This window comes from Serinus canaria, chromosome 3 (genome assembly GCF_022539315.1).
Source record: "Serinus canaria isolate serCan28SL12 chromosome 3, serCan2020, whole genome shotgun sequence".
Lineage (NCBI taxonomy): Eukaryota > Metazoa > Chordata > Aves > Passeriformes > Fringillidae > Serinus > Serinus canaria.
Window position 1 is genome coordinate 36,146,806 of NC_066316.1, and position 22,423 is coordinate 36,169,228.

The following is a 22,423-nucleotide window of genomic DNA, read 5'->3' on the forward strand; positions in this document are numbered from 1 at the left end:
AGTAAATACCCAGCTTTCTCTTCTACTTGATGAGAGAGAGCAAAACAATTTTACTGTGAAATAATTCTTGTTATCATTGATAGCAAATGGTTGAATGCAGACCCAGAATCTATGCTAATAAGGTAATCTGTTTCCATTTGCAATAGAATTTTATTATTCATTCTTTGTAAACCATTTAGGAAGGAGTATGGGCTACCATACTCCATTGATTAGTCTGTAATTAGTGCTCACAGGCAGTATGGTTGGAGCTGTGTTGGAGGGGAAAATTTATCAGTTTTTAAAAGCTGCATGACTTGTGTAGAGGAACTGAAGTGCAGACTCCAAAGTGTATGAAATTGCCATGTTTATCATCTACCTAAATGGTACTGTGAGTTCTGCTTTATGTGCAACTGTTCCTCAAAGTGAGGCAGGAGTATCATGCATTACATTCGTAACAGATTGAACATCAGGCAATTATCATTAAGCCATTTGATGGTGAAGCTTATTCCCCAAGTGAGGAAGCTAGAAACAGGTATTCCATAACAGATTGGGAAAAGGCTTTTCAAAATGACCACATACTCTGTGCAGATGCACAGTGGAGCATCTGTGCAACCTTCAGGCAGTCATTTATATACATTAGTGAGAGCATCAGTCCTTGTGTGACTCCTGTGGGACATGCAAACACAGCTCAACTGTTATTTTGCTGAAAGATTTTCTTGCCAAATTTTATTGAAGTACATCATGGGGCAACATACAAATGAAGCTGAGATGAAATGACTACAAAGCCTGTCTGGGAGTCTGCCTTGCTGTTCTGACTTGTGTTTATTCCAGAGTTGGTCTTCCATTGAGTATCACACCTTCACATATTAGCTACATTTGTTTTTCTTTAAAGCAGCTCCAGCACTAAATTTAGTCAAGCTGCCTAATGTGTAATGTCAGCGCCACTGACAGGGCTTGGTGATACTGCTGATGTTTGAGCTCATTGAAGCCTCCAGCACGAGAGGATTTTGTGGAAGCAGTGACTGGTTGCAAGAGAAATTTGGGGTGCACCAAATTGCCCCTGTGGAAAAGGGAGAGGCAGCATGTCCTTGAAAGCAGGGTGCATGTGTCCACCTGTGCGGTTGTGTGCGTTTCTTGTGGTATTTGCTCACTGAACAGTGGTGGAAAGGCAGAGGTGTTGCTCTGAGTCTGGCCACGTTGCCTGGCTCTGCAAATGCTGGTCTGCTGCCAGGGTGGGTGATCAACATCTGTGGCTCTTCCTCTAAATTGCTGCCTTGGGCTCTTTTGAGCTTGGGTCTCTTAAAGTTGGATGGTTTTCTTGTCTACCTCCTTACTCCTTGCATTTGCTGGATGCTTTTACATTTTTTCCTATTTCATTCTCTGTTTTGTTGCTTTCCAAACAAAATAAAAGTTCAATTCCTGCTGTAATGTTCAGAGTTCAGAGTTGAAACTGATGCCAGTACTTAAAAGATTTCATGAGTTTCTGACAGTGATCCATTGCCTCTTCCTTCATTGTGGAAAACAATCAGTTGCATAGAACTCAAAACAATGAAGTGAAATTTATTGATACGTGTTCATTTAGAGTTCAATTGAACCTGCAAGGGATCAGCCACAGGGGAGAAAATAAAGAATTCCCCCTCAGCCTCTACGAAGTGAGGGTCAGAAGAGGCTTTGGAGAAAGCTGTCTTTCATAACTGCAAATATTGTATCAGAAAACATAATCTTCAATGTGAGAATGTAAGTTTTCAGGTTGCATTTTGTATTTAAGCCATCACTGACACTTGAGCATCTACAGTTGAGGATATGTTTGTCCCTTCCTTGTTACTGTAAATAGATACAGTCTTAAAATTATGTATTGCAGTAGAGATTTGTATAATTATAGTCTTTCTTCATAGTTTTGTATCTTGGTCATGGAGAAAACATTGATTCATACAAATTCTGCAGCAGGTCAGTGATCATTGGAAGGTGGTGTGTGTGTGTAGTGGAATATCAAAGTCAATTTGAATATTCCCAATCTGTTAACCTGTATAACATTTCCTTTCCTTTTTCGGTATGATGAATGGAGGAATCTCTGTCACAAACTCACAATGTTATTGTGTATGGATGTCCCATCCTCTTTCAGATGGATTTGCTGAATTGTTTCACCAGACAAAGAACTGCTTTATTTTTTTTAACAGTATTTGTGTAGTTATTGAAGGAATAGGTAATTGCACGCACTTTGGGTTTTTATCCTAAATATAGTAAACTTCCTGGTTACAAGAATTGCAAAAAATTATGTAATTTCTGCCATTTATAGATACTGATTTATTTTTATTAAATATGTATATGGATATTTAATTTTTTTAGAGGGAGGTTTAGTTTTACTTTTAGTTGCTACTTTTTCTAGCCATTTTCCCCCACCAGTACCATTCTTAAATGTGTCAATATATAAAGAAATCCTTTTCTTCTGCTTCTTCTTTTGATTTTTTGGTGGTAGTTTGTGTGTGGGACTTTTTTCCCCTCCTTTATTTTTTGTGCTTTTTTTTTGTTTTTGTTTTTTGTTTTTTTTCTTTGGAGTATGGAAAGAGACTGTTAAAATGTGTCATGTATACTTGATGGTGTTCCTTTAGAGTCTTCAGACAGTTTGAAAGAACTGGATTTTCAGGTCATGTGTATATGACCTTTGTCTACTGATGCTAAATAATGATCTCTTCCAGTAGCTCTCACAAAGAGGTATCTGCTCTGTCCCTCTCTACTCTCTCTTGATTCTCTATACTTGCTCTTGGATCCCAGGGTGGCAATTTGAGTGTCAGTGTTTCCTGGATGTCACCAAGAGGAATTGGTGACTCAGCTCATGTTGGTAGCTACTCACCAGTACAAATAAATGGTTTGTACTCGTTACAGAGAGATGAATATATAGATGTATAGCAAGACCAGTGGAGTTGATGATTGTGGAATTTTCATTGGCACTTATATTTAAGCAAAACAGATTGTGCTGCGCCTGATCAGCCTCTGAAAGTCAGCCATGCTTTGGGCAGGAGGTGGGACATGGTGACTTTTAAAGAGTTCACAAAACTTAACTGTTTTATATGTTCTGTGATTTCCATGCTGAGTTGTGGTGTAAGCATCTCTCCACAGCTGTGTGCTGCTTTCTCCTTTGAGTTAAGAGGGGTCCTGAGAATGGTCCCCACAAAACTTGATTTGAATTGAAAAACTTGAGACCAGCCTAAGGGGAGATTTCTAATCTATACCTGCTTTTTCCTCTTCCCTTTGTTTCCCTAATTCCTGAAGCAGACATGCCTGTAGCTTTGGAGTCTGTTGATAAATGTGTCAGTGAGTCTTACATTTGGAGAATGGACTAATTCCTGCCTATCCTTGTGCAGGTGGTTGACTTATGAATAGTGATCACTTAAACAGCTTTCAGTTAGTGCTGAAGTTTTTGTACAAGACTTTTTTTTCCCCAAGGTCAGATTTTGGGTTGTTTTTGTTACAAAATGTGTGACTGAATGTGTCCCTGTGCTGCAGAGTGACTGACTGGAGCGTACTGCGAGTGCCTGAAGCTTTTCACATGCTGGCTTCACTTGCTGGTTTCAGCTGGGTCATAGCACAGGGGCTGCAGCTCAAAGTTACCCCAATTTCCCTGGCTAACCCCATCAGAAATTGGGGTGTTTTTTTTGCATTGTATTAGTGCACAGTCTGCTCTGGTGTGACCTGAAACCTAGAGGTTGTGTTTCTGGTGTCAATGCTAATTTACTTTTTCACTGGTCTGAGGAGAGCAATCTTTGCTGGAAGAAACTGACCCAGTTGAGTGACTTGTTTTTCTACTTCTGCATTCATCCAGCAGTAGTGTAGTTGGTGAAAACTTTGTCAAAGACTTCAGTGGCACAATAGAGGTCCATTGCTGAGCCAAGGTCATGGCATTCTACTGTAAAGGTCAGGGCTTTTGCACTTGGAAATCAGCACTGGAGAAAAAGCACAAGTTCTTGTTCCCAGAGTAAGTGGATCTCCTCCTTTGATTTCCCCAGTTGCCTTTATCCAGTATTTTTATCTGCAGCTCTCCACTCATCCAGCAAAACACATTTTCCACTAGAAAGTGCTAATATGTAAATTTTTTCCATGTATACACACTAAGTATGCTTTCATAAACAAAATTTTTCTTAGAAAGTGTGCTTGAGCAGTTTAAAACCAATAAGTATTTGGGAAATTAATTGGTTTCTTTAAGTCATTACTAGGAGAGTTGTTGTATTTTTTGGTAATTACACAGAATGAGAAAATTTTAGGAGTAGGAGAGATCCTGGAACAAGTAATTCCTTTTTCAAAATTCATGACATGAATTCACTACAAAAATGGTCATAAACTGGTATTTTAAAATTTTTTTATAAGCATTCTGGTTAAACATTATAAGGATTATAGGATGTTAGGATGCTTTATTCTGCCAGTTTCTCTGTTTGCAATTAATTAAGGGTATCCTGAATATGTTATTTTAATGCTACAGAAATTCAAAGTAATGATGGACTTAATCTAGCATTTCATTTTTCTTGCCAGCATTCTAAAATATCTGCGCTTACAAAAAAAATCGAATTTTCATTTCAAAGTCAACGTTCCTGTGAAAATAAAAGCACCTTCTAAGGCCATGTCCAAGTGTTAATAAATTGATAGTCTCTTTTTATCCTTAGCTAACAGAGTCCAGATCTCAATGACTTTTTCTTCCCCCCAAATGTTTTTTTTTTTTTAATGTGGTAGCACTACTAAGTGTATAATAATTTCACTCTAAAAGAGAGTTGTACCATGTTCTTCTGGTGTCCTAAAACAACTGTTTTGGCACTGCCTAGTTTATATTAATCTGCCTGATATTTTCATAGGATTTATACTTTGGGTTGGAGTTATAGATGGGTCCTTATATAGATTTAGTTTTAGCAGATGACCACATATTTATTTATTTTGGCAATATCTTTAATCATTCAGAAGACTTTTATCCCCAAATCCCTTAGTTTTCCAGGCAGACCTAGAACATCTGTTTGCAATTCTGTCTTGGACATTGCCAGCACAAATTAGTCTTGGAAACTCACTTCACATCTTAGCTTAAAATGTTCAGACATTTTCAAGGTTCATGACTTTTACAAGAACAATTAATACCAAATATGCTCTAATCCAGATTTCCACCAAATCCAGACTTCTACCTAAGTTTCTTAAAAGTCATTATGAATATGAACCTGGCAGTTTCCCTTCCCAGCCAGGTAGGTTAAGGAATTTCTGCTGCCTCTTGTTGGTTGACATTGCTGCTGTGCACCTTACCATAGTTTAGGATGAGGAATATAAAAGAATAGTATAAGAAGGTTGTGTGTGTGATTCATCCATCAGTTCCACCAGTCCTTGCCTCATCATGTTTGCTTTTTGCCTTTTTTTCTTTTTTTTTGGCAAAAAAACTGAACTTGTGGAAATTTTTTGTTTGTTTGTTTTTAAATGAAGGCAGTGGTCAAAGCCTTAGGGATTCTTTTTATCTCTTGAAGAAGGGCTCGTCTTCAACAGTGCCAAGACTTGGTATCATGATGGGATCTTTTTATCAAATTAGGTGAAAAAGTAGCATTGTATGAAGTATAAAAGTGTGACCCTGATTCAAGAAATTATTCTGTACCAATGTCTTCCAATTTATTCTCCCAATTTAAAGTTGGAAGACACCTGGCATATATCTATCTATCTATCTATCTATCTATCTATCTATCTATCTATCGATCTATCTAGCGAGCTATCGAGCTAGATCTAGATATCGATATATAGCTAGATATATCTAGATATATCTATATATATCTATATAGATCTATCTATATCTATATCTATATCTATATCTATATCTATATCTATATCTATATCTATATATATCTATATATATATATATATATATATATATATATATATATAAAATAGTATAAAGGGAAGCTTTTCAGTTTTTTGAATGTTTCTGTTGTGAAGAAATTCTACAGAATTCAGCAGGTACTGATGTGAATTTCACACATTTTATTAATTACATGGAACCGGCATGCACTTAGCCTGACTTCAGAAACACTGGTGCACAGCAGAGGGGATGCCACAACTCAACCCTGCTGGGTAAGAGTGTTCCAGAACATCAGAAATACCGATATAACAGCAGACTGAAAGTTCAATCTGCTAAATGGAAGAAAACAAGAATTATTTTGAAGTAAGAACACAGCCTAATTAAAATATGTAATTTCTCTAATTGACTGCCCTGAACACCTTTAATATATTCTTTAAACATAACCTGTTCAGTGTGAAAACCATCATACCAGTAGAATATACACTGCATGCCCTTTTCAAAATGCAGTTTACTTTTAAATTAAATAAACCTAATCAGTGTGGATCATATCTGGGTTAGGTTTTGGATTTGAAATCTGAGTGGTTCCTTGACTGAATGGAATTTTGTTGCTGTGAAGAAATCTCATTTTCCTCAAAGGTGGATTTTGCCATGGTAACAGGAACTGCACTGTACTGGGTTAAAGGTATTCCTTACCTTTTTGTCATTAGTTTTATCCTTCCCGTATTGGAATGTTTTTTTCATTTTTATTTTGTGTTAGCAGAGTATTGCATATCCATGCAGCACTTACAAATGCCTAAGTGCTGGTATTCCTCACACAAATATTTTAGTAGTGGGACTTGTTTTTGTGTTTGACTGAACTGTGTTCCTTTTCCTAGTTCTTCATGAACCCAACTGATCTTTTTTTCAGATGGTGTATTCAGGTTTTGAGAACTCCACCAAAAGGAGAAGTCAAGTAATTTCATGTGGAGTTCTTATACTCAGCTAAAACTGTAGGTGTACTTTGGGTTCTTTTAGCTGTTTTAGTAATCTGTATGAAATTAATCAGAGGCATTAATCCACTTGCTAGCTGAGAAATATTCCTAGTTATTAACAGCCAGTGTCTTGATTAAAATGAAGCAAACCAAAAATCCCCAATCCCCAAACTACACCTGCATCTGTTACTGTTTTTGCTGACAATTTGACTTTGCATTTTTTGGTCAGACATTAAGAAGTGATCTCCTTGGGCAAGTATTTCCTGCACAGCCTAAGGAGACAGAGTGACAGAGGTTGGGTGTTTGCCTCTCAGTCTGCAAGTCCCTTGGTCTTGCACCTGTGCTGTGGAGGAACATTTTCTCTGCATCTCTCATTCACAACCTTGCTTTGTACAACTCATGCTTTCATAAGAAATACTTAAATCAGTTTTACCTTAAGTGTCTGTTGCAGTCATGTAACAACATCGGGGACTCAACATAAGCTACTTAAAGCTGTTGGCATGCTGCAGTGTGTTTGAGGGAAACATGCATAGGAGAACATCTGGCTCTCCCTCCATTTGTAATGACAAAGTAACCAATTTGGATGTGAAGTTTGACTGGAGACCAGAATTCAAGCAGTAAAGTGAGCTGAATGTGGGGTTCACGTAGATCCCTCTGATACTGCACTGGCCTTTCCAATGTGCACAAGTCACTGGTGTGCACTGGCAGAGCTGCTGAAGGGGGCAGGTGCCCAAGGTGGTGAGGAACCTCTTCTGAGTCTCACCGTGTTACTGCAGGAGTGGTGGTGGATGCTCTGAAGAGGTGATGAGTTAGAGTGTAACACTTTCAGGAGACAGATACAGGAGGAAATAACAGATATGAGATGAAAAGTCACAACAGCAATAAAATGCCTACAGAGGTGGTGTATGTATGGGTAAGAATATATTCATGTATATGCATGCACTTAAAAAACGTTTTATTTTGCAATCTTGATGAAAGTGAAATTTTTATAAAACAGTGTGGTTGCAGGGGATCATTTCTTTCTGCTGGCTTTTTCAGCTCATTGATTTGAGGCATGGTTGACTTTAGAAATTACCAGAGGCTCATTTTTCTCCAACATATACAGCAGGCACTTATTTTATTCTGCAAAGCAGAGCATTGCTTTTGATTATTTAACTTTTACTGATACCTATAAGCCATATCAGCACTGACATACATTAACAAAATCTCCAGTTCTCTCCCAGCAATTGCCTAGCACAATAAACCTTCACTTTCTTCCCTTGCAAATAAGGAATAACATAATTCTCATTTTTCTGTACTGTGCTCAGCAGAGTCTCATTCCGTGGTTGTTGAACTGAAACAAATAATCTGATTTCACTCATGACCCATTGCTAAAGCTACGGTATAATGATTAAAGGCTCATATTTCTTGGCCATGGAGAAAATGGAATTATCTGAAGACTTATAATGATGTAAAATAGTACCTTCTGGAACATAAACCCCAATTTTGACTAGGTAATTGTACAAAATCCGTGGCCAATCCATATAAATTTGTGATTTTCCTTATTAGTTTAAACCTCCTTGCTGTGACTATGCCCATTTGAAGCTTCTTCAATACCAGTGGCAAGTTTTGAAATAGAAAAGTGTGTACTGATGTATTGTCATTGGGACAAATCAGCAGGAAGCTAAACTGCAGTCTCTTATGACAGATCTTATGGCTTGGCACCTCCTCACATTTGCTATGGAATGTTCTAAGAGAAACATGAGAACTGGTAAAGTGTAGGGAAGCATGCTGTGTGTTGAAATTGCCATGAATTAATTAAGAAATAGTTTTTTTAAATTAAAATATTAAAATAATAGCTTCAGATTTTTAAAATCACATGGTTGTTTCTCATGTTGATGCAACATCATTATTTATTGCCTGATGAAATGAGTTGGAAATGGAGATGTTTTCACTGAAAATATATGGGAATTTTTATTAAAAATTCAAGATGAAATAAAAGTAGTTCAAGTTTTATCTTCATTTCTACAGTTCCACAAGAATTTATGAAAACTTATTTGCAAGTATTATCTGTGCTTTATCTGTGTAAAATAGTTTCTGGGAGACACTAAGTTATTTTGACATTTCCTAGTTTGAATAGGTCTCTTTTTTGAAGGTATTGACTGTAGTTAGAAATGTAGCAATACTAATTTCAGAACCAGTTTGTGAGAGAGAGCTGCCATTTACAGGCATGCCTGAGCATATGCATATCTCAGGCACATCCATTAGTGAGATGGAAATTTTCAGGATTACTCCTGGGGTTTGATGCCTTCCTGGTCAAACTGTCAATTCAAATTGTAAAAAAAAATTGTACTAATGCTAGTGATGACATGGGGCTCCAAAACACATTTTGGAATTGGGCTTCTTTCTGGACATGGCCAAATTTTAAAACTTTGAAAAATGTGTAGGTTTTGCTTACTGAAAGTTTGTCTAGAATAGGTGGGAAGTAGACTTATGCAAATTAACAGTAGGGCTCACAGCTGTTAAATCATAAAAATTCCTTTTTTTTTCCTCAAAATATATGGGTGTTACTATAGTTAGAGGCATTTCTTTTGACTATTTTTTTGCTTCTCTACTGGGGGAAAAAAAAAGGAAAAGGGAAACTTGGATAACTGCTCTCTGAAACTGAAGAAACATCTATTATGCTTTTAGCCATTGGATGTCACCAGAGTACAGAGAGTAAGTATTAGCTAAAGTGGAGCTGATTTATGACTTCCTTTGGCTGTTTATTTTGGACTGGGAAGGCTCCAGCCTTGGAGAGGCTTTCTCAGATCAGTAGTCTCAGCATCTTGGCCAGTTTCATCACGTCTCTGACTCTCTTAAATTCAGAATATTGAGCAAGATATAGGTTCAGCACCTTGTCCTGCATCTGTAGGGGTGTTGTCAAGAGTGAAGAAGGGGAGGAAGCAAACTAGAGGTGAACAAATATGACAAAACACTTCAGCCTTGGTATTTCCCTGCCTGTTATGGTGGCATAATTGGCAGAAGCCTTGAAAACCACTTGTCCCCACTGCACACATAGTGCTGGGATTGCTAATTAGCTCACGTACCTCATTTACTCCCTGCTGTTGGGTGGTGGTGCCCTGCCAGGTTGGGTGCTTGGCCTCTGCTCTGTCAGGTGCCTTTTGGGCAGCCCTGGGCACTGCCTGGGCTTTGCTGCAAGCCCTGATCCTGCAGTGGCTCAGCTGAGTCTGGGGGCACCTGCAGGAGTTTCAGTACAAGCAGGTTAACTAAAGCGCAGGAGACCCTTACAAAGACCTTTGAGAGCCAGATGAGGCTCCAGTGAGTGCAACACAGGTCTGTGAAAATAACAATTTGGTTTTAACTGACTTACAGGAGACAATAGTAAATATAAATGTTCTGCATTTTCTGAATAATTTCTATTGGCATTGCTGTTCCTATGCTAATATGAAATATCTTCATTCTTACTGGTGAACATTTCCAAAATTAAGCATTAGTGTGGGGACCTATGGAATCCACCTTTCAGTGACACGTAAAGGAGGGACACAGAGGGGAGACATCCCTTCTGTATTGACATCCAGAATCTGTTGGAGAAATAAGTGAGAGATGTGACATAACAGATTTTATTTAAGCACTTGATAGGAAGAAGCTTTGTAAAATGTTTTCAGATCAATGCTTGGAAGTGCCACTCTGATGCGATATGAAAATTGCTGAAAGTAGTATAAAGTGAAAAAGGATTTGAGCATGGTGGGGAAAAAATAAGACTTCTAGGAGATAAAAAAGCAATGCCTTTGTAATCTGTAAAAGGAGAAAGACATTCTGAAATGGGAAAGGTGTTGAAATAAAGTAAATTAGAGAAAAAATACGAACAGTGACAAGCAAACCAAAATGCTTGCAAAGCTGGAGATAATGAAATGACAGGGATAAAATGCAGAAGATTTGGAGAAAAAATATGATGGAATGTGTCAGTTAATGGTAATTTAAAAGGCTGTGCATCCAACTAAACTGAGAGAGAAGTGGTTAGGCAGCTCTTTGTAAATTTATTACAGGTGTTTATTGATTTGCTAAAAGCGATCTTTCTTCAGGTTTCCCCAGTGTCTCACAGCTGTGTAGAGTAGGTTTTGAGATAAACAGTGGTACTCTCAGGAACAGTCTGCATTTCTAGGAGGTGAGGATGGACTCAATATGAGAAGTGCTTTTGTCTGAGGGAAGCTTATGTGCATTTAAAGTGCATTGCAGGAGAAACAGGTAGATTAGAAAACCATCCTGTGCTGGAGGGCTGGATCGAAGTGGGAAGCAGAGTTACAGGTGTCAGGAACATCTTCATGTTCTTCTAATGCAAAAGTCTTCACTGGGATTTTATGAGTTCATGACAAGACCACTTCAGATGTCTTCTGAAACCTCTCAATATCAGATTGCACCTGAGCTGGAAACAAGCTGATTCTCTGCCCTTTCTACTGTTTGATAGGAGCACATTTTTCCTGAATTTTACTCCTGTTTTCTACTTTGCAGGTTCTTCAGCTAATAAGTAAGCAGAACTGACTATTCTGTTCCAGTCATCTATATTTGAATCTTGACTTGGATGTGATCTGACCACAAGGGCTAAGCAGGTTGAAAATTAAGTTTACTTGATGTATATTCTTTCCCAATTCTAAATCTACAAGGCAAAAAGCACTGGAATTTATTTTGAGCCTTATCTGTATTACTTTGTCTGTCAAAGATTTTTGCCTGAAGTTTCAAAATGTGTTCCATAGGGAATGAAAGATCTTTTGGGCCTAGATGTTCACATTTGGAAGAAGAAAAGCAAGTGAATAGGCATTGCAGGATCTCTAAGAAATGTTTATGTCAGAAATATAAATGTGGTCAAGAAGGGAAAGGAACTAAAAAAAGAAAAAAGCTCATGAAGATATTATTCTCTGAGAGGGTCAGAGGGGTTTGTATTTCATTGAAAATTATACATCCATATGATCCCGGAGGTAATACTAGCAGGATGTAAATGTTTACATCAGTATGATATTTTAGAGTAACAGCTTTGTTTTGGTGGAACATTGACCTTGTTGAAGAAAAAAACTACTTAGATATACAGCAGATTAATGAAAAAATTAATCATTTTTATAGGGAGAAGTGAAAGGTGGAATGTTTTACTATACTTAGCTTCATTGTATTTTAACCACGTGTTCCAGAATTAAGCAATTAAAAATATTGCATGTAGCTTTTTTTCCAGATTACTAAGTTATAGATATGACCTTTTCATATTTTGAAATATAATCTTAGTATTTGTCTTTCTTCTTTGATTGCAATCCCAAGGTGGAATGAATGGACTGTGTGACTGAAAATAATCTGTTTAAGCCTAAAATTGCTGGAGGTGTGTTGGCATGCCCACTGCAGGGAAGCCCTGGAGATGGCCTTGATTTGAAGGCAGCTGTGTCAAAGCAGCTTTGCAGGGCAAGGAGGTGCCACAGACAGTTTGTAGTAGTTACCTGATGCTCTTGGAGCCACCTTCTGCTGTGATGCTGTTTCAGTGCTCTCAGTGGGGGACAGCTGTGAGTTTTGCTGGGGGAATGATTACAATGTTTTCACACAGCCTCTGATTTCAGTTGTGATGGTGTTTGTTTTAGTCATTGTGAATGTTGATAAAGTGTGTAGGTGTGTTTGTACATATACTCTGTGTGTACCTGTATAAATTTAAAAGGTATTATATTCCAAAGCCAGTCTTGTCTTCTAGGACAAAAACCCTTTGTTTTGGGATATGCTGAGCACTTCTGAATGAGTTTTAGGGCCTTGGACTACTGAAATTCCTTTCAAGGTAAATATTTTGGTTTTTAGTAGAGTGATTTTTTTGGTATTTTCATGTAGGATGAGAGGTAAATGTTGAATGGCAAAGTAGAATTCAAAGTTAAGATTAAATTTCATGCCAGTTTGAGGGCCATATTTTTTGGTATTTCTTCTTCTAAGTTCCTTCACTAATTTTATTGGAAAGCACATCTGAAGCATTTCACCATTTACCAACTTAGTGAAGAAGAGTATAATTCTGTTCTAGATTTTATCAAGTAATATAATAAGTACTACACTTCTAGTGTCTTTATTTTCAAAAAATCAATGCTTTTTTGTTTGTTTGTTTTTGTTTGTTTGTTTTTTCAGTTTAACCATGGGAGCGACATCTTTGTGGCTCTAGATAACTTTTCAATTTCAGCAAGGAATGTCTCACCGTTCTTTCTCAAAATAGTGCAAAGAGGTCTTGAAAAATAAACAGTTTCTTACCCAAATTTGACAATACTTCAGTCACTGGGTGAACACAAAGACCAGTTTCTATACAAAAGTAAATGAAATCTAGCACTTGGATGTCTTTTCATTGTGGTTTTTTTTTTTTTCCCAGCCTTGATTTTGGCTCCTGCAACTTACAAAAGAAGAAAAACTAAAATTCCAATGTAGATTGTCAGGAAAGTTTATACTGCAATGAAGAAATGACTGTGGACCCTTACAAATTTTGTTAGAAAATGTTTTTCACAGTTTGCTGAGCAGGTATTCTTCAGAAGAAAAAGTAAGATGCATAAAAGAATGATGGGAGATATACCTAATACACAATACCAGAGAAAAAATAAGATGCAGAAGCTCTTGTCAGCTAAAGTTGTATGACCCATACATCAGTGGAGTGTGTATTTTAAAACCAAATACAGACAGTACCTATGTAAAAAAAAAAAAAATGGTAAGGTTTGAACAGAACTGACACTCATTCTAAGCAGAAGGATCATCTTTCTCCTCTCCATTTGAATTCTGATTTTTCCTTGTAGAATATATGCAGAAATGTTTCAGGGTGTTAAGCGGATGTCTGGGTATAACAAGAATTACAGAAATTAGCAGCAAGTGGGCATTCAAGTAAGGGTTACAAGTAAGATTTCAGAAACCAAGATTTAAGTTATGGGGAATCATCCTGAGTGCCAAATTTTTGTTTCTGCTAGTAAGTAGTGTCCTTTAGAGTGCAAATTGTCTTAACTAACCTTTCATCAAAAGGTTAGGTGCTTTGGTTGTTCTTGCATTCTCTTTTACCTGGGCAATGCAACACCACTTCTGTAGAAGGTTCAGGTATGAAGTAGATGATCATTTTATTTGGAAATAAAGTTGGTGTGTTTTCCTCATATAAAAGGTCTTAGTTTTCTCTTGAATAATGACTCTGATAATTGATTGTTAGCTGTAGTTGCTATCTCTTAACTCTAATTCTGTCTCCCAGAATGCTATTTCCCAGTGCTGCTCTTAGGTTTAAAAATATTAATTTGTATACCTAACACAATGAAGTGTGCATGTGGAGAAGATGGGAGATTTTTTTCACTACTTTTAGGAGCAGGGGATTCAAAGGCTTCTTACCTGGTGTACTCATGTTTGCCCAGATCCAGTGTGGGACCTGAGAGCAGTGTACAGCATAACCTTAGGGCAGAAAAGCCTGGCGGCCTTATTCCTTATTTCTGAGGCTGTGGGCCATGGTGTTTGTGGAAGACATCTTCTCCTCTGCCAACTCATCCTAGACTGCAGAGCAGGTCTGGGCTCCTGGCAAAGGGAGAGCCATGAGCCTGCCAGGCTGAGCCGAAACACCCAGGACACCAGAGGGGCTGGGAACCCTGCTGGGGGCACAACTCACTGGCTGCAGAGTTGTTGCTTGCTCAGGGCTTGGATTTGGGATGTTACAGCCATGTATATCCCAGGCTGTGCTGCCTGGCCCTCAGCACTGTTCATCCTTGTCCCCAGAGTGCCTGGTGCCCATGTGAGCCAGCAGTGCAGTAGCAGCTGGGGACCAACTGTGTTGCTACACCTCATTATTGGGAGAGAGGTGTGGAAAGAAAGTTGTAATTACATTTAACATAACCCCCGTGCTCTCAAATCTACCAAATGTAAGATGGCTGTTGGCTCTTCACAGCTTTATTTTTATTATTAAAAGACAGAGGCATATTAGTTAAAATGATGAATGACTTCTTTACTTACTGTAGGTATTGATTGCTTTCACTTTGTGACAGGTCTGAAATGCACATACTTGAGAAAATCCAAGTAGACTTTATGCACTTGACAGGCTTGACTGAATTGCAAAGGTCTAAGAATTGGTTCAGGAAATTAGTTCAGCTTGACACACGTTGGAAAGAGCTGCTCTTTTCATTCATGTGTACAGGGCAGGATTATTAGCTGATAAACGGTATCAACAACAAAAATGCAGGGGGTATTTGTGTGAGATACTCCTGTTTTCCTGCAAGATGTGGCAGAAGTGTGAATAAACTATGTGGAAAGGCATGTTGAATGCAGTCTTGTAATCAGTTCTGTTGTATCTGACACTTATCTTGTGAGTGGGGCTGAAAGTCAAGTGCCTGCAATCAGCAGAGAAATGTAGATGCATTGCCATTATAAATTAAGCAGTCTAATTGTATTTGGTTGACTTTGTTGTGGTATTTGAAATTTATTAGGCCATTTCCTGGCAAGCAGAAACTATTATGTGATGTTTTTAGAAGTGCACATATTTTTTAAGTTACATGAGTGCAGGTGTGGCTCTGATAGGACCTGCTAGCCCCTTTTTAACCTCTTCAACTTCTTCTCAAGATTTTAATCATGAGTTAAAAAATAAAGAAAAAAAATATGTCTGGGGAGGATGTGCCCACTGGGGCAATTTTGGTTGAGCTGTCTTAGTTGTTTTTTCCCTTTCTCATAAGTTTTCTATTGTTTCCTATCAATATCAATCTCCTGGAAATTCTTCTAGCCACCTCTGCATTTGGTGTTGCTCTTTTGCCTTCTCAGTACACATTGGAAAAGCTAATTCTGAACAGAATTACCTGTTTGTAGACTGTAATGATGACAAGATTTAGCAATAACCACATTCCTTAGAGGAAAGATTCTTAACCTGACCATAATACTATGTTAGAGGTCAACTGACAACCCCTGTTTACTTTGGGGTTTGGTTTTTGTTGTTGTTTTTTGTTTTGTTTTGGCTGTTTGTTTTAGAACCGGCCAAGATGCTTACTTTTGCTTGTTTTATAAGGGGTTGTGGTCATTTGCAAAATCTTGTTTATACTGTGTTGGAAAATAAATAATTTATTTTTTATAGGTGCATCTTTCCTTTTTTGTTGCAGCAGAAACTTTTTTAGAGATTAAAGTATAACTGAATCCATTAGATCAAATTTTGTGCATTTTCTCATCCATTAAATTAGTCACATTGGGTGAGATGCAGTGGATACCTTTTAAGGGACCTGATACTATCTCCAGGTGGAGTTTACAGGTAATAAGAAGTGCACAGAAGTATCTGACAGTGACTTTAAAATTCCTTTAATAAAGCCTATGACATCAACAAAATATTGAGAAGGACAGAAATATACCAGGGAAATTGCCTTACTTCTTAAAATGTTCTAAAATATGTAAATCCTCTATATATGAATATGTGAATCTGACTATAAAGGTTATAAGAGTTAGAACTTTAGATCATGCTGTTTTACACTTAGAGATGTTATAAATACAAAGACAAATACAAATACATCATCCAGAGATGTTATAAATACAAAGGAATATTTTGGTCCAGGAGGGGAAAGAAGGATTGAAAGAGAAAGCAATGATTTCATTAGCAGGATTGGAAAAGAAAGCAATGATTTCATTAGATTTCATTTCTACCATTCAGCTCTCTGAGAGGCATTCTACATCTACTTGTCATTCAAAGAAATCTCAAAGATGAATGGATAATTCATTCATTAAATGGCACCAGGAGGGAGTAGCCTTATTCAAATAATCTGACTGAAGTGTCAGTTTGACAAAAGATCCAGTTTTGAGTGGTGCTTAGATTTTTGTGTATGTGTTTGTTACTGCAGCATCGTTAACCCTTGGGGACAAGGGATACAAAGGAAATATTAACGTTATCCGAGGTTGCTATGGGAATTTGGTGCTTTGTGGCAACGCATCTGCTAGTTGTGTAGTTGTGTTACAAAAGAAAGATGGAATATGTGTTGGTGACTTGACACTAATGATTCCAGTAAATCCTGGTATCTCTTGGAAAATTACGAGGGGATATACCAAGGCCAGATATCCTTGCAGTGTATTAAGGTTATTGCATCTAGTCTTCTCATGGAGGAATGTGAAAACTGTGGGAAGGACTTCTCTGATTGCTGTGGGTATTGATTCCTTTAAATTCAGCATCCAGAAAGTTTTAATTACTCTGCTTTGGAAATCTGCATCTCACCTGTTGCTGCTGGGACTGTGTGGAACTTCAGTGTGTTTGGGACTAAAATTGCACATGCTCCTTTTTCAACTCTGAACTCCTTATTGTGTTTTGGTGAATAACATATAGAACAAACAAAGTCTGCCTTCAAAGTGTTTTTGCTTGAGCTTCTAATCTAAATTGAGAAGTGTATCCTACTCTACCACAATGTGGTTAAGGTTGTGTCATTGCTCAACCTTGAAGATGAAGCAGCTCCCCCCAGCTAGCAAAATGAAGATTTCACACTTGTTTCTAGCTCTGAATCATCCTCAGGCATTGCACCTTAAAAATCAAAAACCAATTGTACATGTACAAGATTTTAGATTTTGTTTATAGAAATCCAACAGCTGCTAGTATTTTTTGTCTCAAGGGCTGGCTTTTCAGGTGGGAGGATAAAGAATGCTGCAGGAAAACATCTACTTATATCTGAAATGTTTATAAATTGCTTTTCTCCTGGTAGTTAGTGTGAATACCTACAAAATATTGCATGACAAAATAGGGGGTTTTATGCAGTACAAATACAATTTTTACTTGATTTTAATGAACTGTTCCTAATGCTCATCTTAATCTTTGATTAATGCAGCTGTCTAAACTCCCCAAATGCTTATGAGTCCGAAGATAATGCACCAGCTCTTACTTTTAATAATTCAAACATAGTAAAACTTTGATATATCAGCAAAATACCTTTCTCACTTGTGGGACCTGAGGGAAAGGGAAGGTTGGGTTTTGCTAGAGGATGGATGCTCCATTTCTGGTGTGCCCCTAGTCTTCAGTTTTGGCATCATAGCTGAAATAAGTGGGCTGCTTTGTTTATCCAGAAGTTCTAGGTTGAAGTTTGTGGGCATGCTGGGTCTGTCTGGTTTGCATGTGCCCTTTGGGTGGATAGTGTTCTGCCTTTTTGAAGTCACCCAGAGAAATTGAGATTTGGGAACAACTGAGTGGTGTAAGTGAAAAAAGGCCACGTTGTAAAGCATTTGGTCTGGGAATCTGACTCTGTGGTGTACAGTCTCTAGATGGCTGACAACAGCAGAGGAGTTTTCTCTTGGTGACAGCAGAGACAGCAAATTACGTATTTTCGTTGCATCAGATGGGAGTGCAAGTGAAGTGAGCACATCTGGTACTGATGTGCAGACACCAGGGACCTTGCAAAATCAAGTCCTTCATCTGATCACTTAAACTTGCCCCTTCAGTTTGAAATAGGCTGTTATAGACAGGTATTTCCCAATTAAATTGGAAAGCTGAATTAATCTATGTAATAAAATGTGAGGCAGCTAAATTTAAAACACTATAGCAACCTAAAGATACCATTACTAAAAAATAAGCTTTAGAAGGGGACAGTGGCATGATTGAGACCTCTTTCCTTGCCTTATAGAAGGATGGAGAAGGGGGTACTAAGGAATGACTCCTGGTGATAGTTTGTTGGGTGTGAGCCATGTTCAGCCCTGTGCAGCTCACAGGGGGAATAGTGGCACTGAGTGAGGTACCTGTGCTTCTTCACTAAGATCAGAGGGGTGGCCAGAAGGAATTCTGAGGGGAAGTAATAAGGGTTGTGCTGTCCACAGAGCCCAGATAATTGTTGTGTCTGTAATGTAAATTGCTCACCTTTGGTTTTAACAGCAACAAAAACCCATGGAGTTTTCCCAGCCTAGTTAATGACCATAACTCTCATAAGCAACCTTGCATGTTAAGAAATGAGAATGAACACTTTGCAATGTTACTAGAATAATGCATCATGTTCAGTATCTTCTACAGGAAAATGAAAGGGAAGGGAAGCCTCAAAATCTGTCTCATTTTTACTCACCCAGAGTAAATATCTTTACTTATACATTTGAGGTACAAGAATTGCTCTGTGTGTGCTTTCACATTAAATGCTTACTTACTGTCTAAAAGTGTACAGAACTTCAGTAATGTTTTCTTAAGTCATATGGCTAAATTAAGACAGTATCAGAAAACAGTGCTACAAATCAGGAGGTGCTTTTAACCTTTAGATTGTAATGTATAGGTCTGGTAGTTCTCCTAGTTTTCATTGGATTTTTATACTTCCCCCATGAATTTTTATTTTGTTTTCACTGTCCACTGATCAGAAGTGTTTTCTTAGAATAGAAATTTCTGCTGACATATCAACTTTGGACTGTGTTATAAAGATAAAATTTGGTGTCACAGCCACAGGTTCACAGCAAGGTCTTGTTTAAGACAGATAGTGATGCTTGCTTAAGATAGGGCTCAGATAGTAAATAGATTAGCTAGCTGTATTGCACAGCTCTAATTATGATGTTATCTACAAAATCAAACTCCTCAGAGTTACAGCTACATGACAAAAAGCACATTTGATAATTTTCCTGTTGGTCCAAAATGGCCCCAGAGATGCTGAGTAACACAAGTCAAGGGTTGTGACTATAGCTTTGAACATAACTGTACAAATTCTTCTTGCATTACAGTGCATTTTAGACTATTCTTGTTTTAAAGATTTTTTTTTTGTCACTTGGAATATTTGGAAATTGATAGTTAGGTAAGAAGGATAAATGCAAAACTTTATCTGTATTTACAACCGTTTTTCTTTCTTTCTTTTTTTTTCTAAACAGGAATGAAAATCTGCTCAGGTGCTCTCAGTGCAAGGTTGCTAAATACTGTGGTAGATCTTGTCAGGTAAGATAAAAATAACAGCTGTAAAGGGTTTAAGAAAATAGGCATTTGAAGACTTTTTTTTTACAGTCTCTGTATGTTTTGCATGTTGTCATACCTCCAAACTGTAATTTATTTGTAGTTTTGGACAGGGTGGGTAAAAATGCTGGCTTGTTTTATCTGAGTATTTTTAAAGCTAGAAATGTGAGATTCTGATAAGTACAAAAGACAAAAATAAGTTGAAATGTGTGCTGTTTGACTGTACTTGGTGAGAGGGGCAGGAATAATTCCTAAGCTTGTCTGTAGACTGGAAGCTCTAAGTCAATTCTGCAGTAAAACAATTTGTATTTCAGGAGTACTTTTTAAAATGGTAAATTGTATATTCCAGTTTTTTAAGAGGAAATAAGGGTCAAGAATCTGTTGAGAAGAGAAGGCTTTAAGGAAAACTGCATCTCTGAGGAGTTTTTCAAGGGGAAAAGTGATGCATGGCAGGAGGACAAGGGACAGCAGGCATAAGTTGAAAGACCAGAGGTTTGCATGGGATACAAGGAAACTCTTGACAGCCAAGAGGTGGGACAGGCTGGCCAGGGTGTTTGTGTGATCTCTGTGTTTGAGGGTTTGGAGAGCCTATTGGATAAAGCTCTGAGCTGGGTCTGACCCCAGAGCTGACCCTGCTTTGCAGCTAGAGCTCTCCATAGATCCATTCAGCCTGAGGTAACCTGTGATCCTATCCTATGAAATATTTCTCAAAGGTGAAAAGTTCTCAAAGGCTTAAAATCTCAAATCTCAACTTTTATATAAGACTTGATATAGAGGATTGCCTTGTAGAACACTTGGAAGTTTTATATAATGGAAATAATGGTTCTAATGGTTCCTCGCTGTTTTGCACTTTTTTTTTTTTTTTTTTTTTTTTTTGTTGTTGTTGTTGTTGTTGTTGTTGTTGCTGTTGGGAGGCCGAGGGTTGGTAGTGGTTGATTTTTTTGGGGGAGGATGTGTGTGCAATTTTTTTTCCTTTTCCTAAAGAGAGAAAACTGAAGAAAAGAAGCTGAAGCTACTGGTCAAAGTAGACTAGCAGTAATACTCTATAACTTTTAAAGTTAAGTCTTCATTCCCACAATCCTGGAATGAAAGCATTATCATCATTGAATAGTTAGTGTTGGAAGGGACCTTAGAGATCATCTAGTTCCACCTTCCACTAGATCAGGTTGCTCAAAGCATTGGTCAAAGCATGCCATCCAACCTAGCATCAAACACTTCAGGGATGGAGCATCCACAGCTTCCTTGGACAACCTGTTCCAGTGCCTCACCCTCACAGTAAAGAAGTTCTTCCTTATGTCTAAGTTACGTATACTCTCAGCTTGAAGCCATCTCTTCTTGTCCTACCACTACATGCCCTTGTGAACAGTCCCTCTCCAGCTCTTTTGTAGGCTCCCCCCGTTCAGGTACTGGAAGGCTGCTGCAAGGTCTCTCAGCCTGTCTCTATAGGAGAGGTGGTCCAGCTCTCTGGTCAGCTTTGTAGCCCTCCTCTGGACTTGCTCCATGTTCTTCTTGTGTTGTGGTTGCCAGAGCTGGAGGCAGGACTCCAGGTGGAGTCTCACCAGAGAGGAATAGAGAGGCAGAATCCCTTTCCCTGCTTTGCATGCAGCCCAGGACACGTTTGGCTCCCTGGGCTGTGAGTGCCCATTGCTGGGTCATGTTGAGCTTCTTGTCAACCAATACCCCCAAGTCTTTTTCTTCAGGGCTGAGCTTGTCACGTATCACGTGCTTCTAGAAACAATTCTGCTTTAATATAATCTGTAGTGTTCTCAAGATCCCACAAATCCCTCCTTTTGGGGATTAAAACATATGGAGAGGGAAAAGAGGAAGATCTGTCATTTTGATTCATTGTATGGCAAATGTGTGCAACATACATTAGGTGCTTACTGTAGCAGCAATAATAATGCCCCAGGTAGATTTATTATGGGAGATCATAAGGAAAACATGGCCATTAAGACTATAAAAGACTGGAGTATTTGCAAGGTAAGTTTAAAACATCTTCTAGGAGAGTCATTGGTAAAGCTTCTGCTGGCAGGTCTCTAATATGAAATGAGACACTGCTGACACTGACCTGCAAAAGCAAATCTGCAAGGTGTAATGCAATAACCTGTTCAACTTAGGTGTAGAGGCAATGGAGGTAAGAATTGGAGCTTCCTCTTTGAGAAGCACAACTGTCTGAACATTCTTCAAGGATTCATAAGGGATAGCCTGAAGCCATCTTGAGTGTCTTTGCTTTGTGCTTCCAGCTCTGGGGTTTGCATGCTGGAAGCCATCCGTAGTTGGGGATAGGGATTTCATCCGTGGTAGGTAGGGATTTCAGTGAGACAGGCTACTGCTGCTAAAAGGAATCTGCACTTAACACACTGTGCATTGGCAGTTACATAATTTCTTGAACTGTTTCTATAAAAAAATTAATATTGAATTAATGTATGTAATATCCTATGATACTGGGTAGCAATAGAGAATAACAGGAAAAAAGAAGTTATTTTGTAGTCAAAGCAGTGAATTTATTGGGATTGATGACTTGAAACAGGTGATACAGATCTCTGCTCTTGAGAACTGTCTTCTGATTCATATTTGTTCTAACAAGCAAGCTAAACCATTGTGCTGTTCTGGTTTTATAGCAGCTGTTAGGAAAGCTAAACCAAATGCTTTGTGCCCTACTTAGCCTCTGTAGCTAAAGGGCAATTCATTAACATGTGCACTTCTAATTGAACTAATTGGTCAACAAATAAACAGCAGGGTATTGATGAAACTGCATTTTGCACATTTAAAAAAGTGAATATTGGCAAAACAGGACTATTTTAG

The 22,423-nt window shown here is 38.1% G+C and overlaps 1 protein-coding gene across 1 annotated transcript in view; it reads left to right on the forward strand.

Moving 5' to 3' along the window:
- Positions 1-22,423, forward strand: part of SMYD3 (SET and MYND domain containing 3) — a 380,180-nt gene that overhangs the window by 25,683 nt on the left and 332,074 nt on the right. The window contains exon 2 of the mRNA XM_050973100.1: positions 19,540-19,603. Coding sequence (XP_050829057.1) covers positions 19,540-19,603 — 64 coding nt within the window. The remainder of the gene's footprint in view (positions 1-19,539; positions 19,604-22,423) is intronic.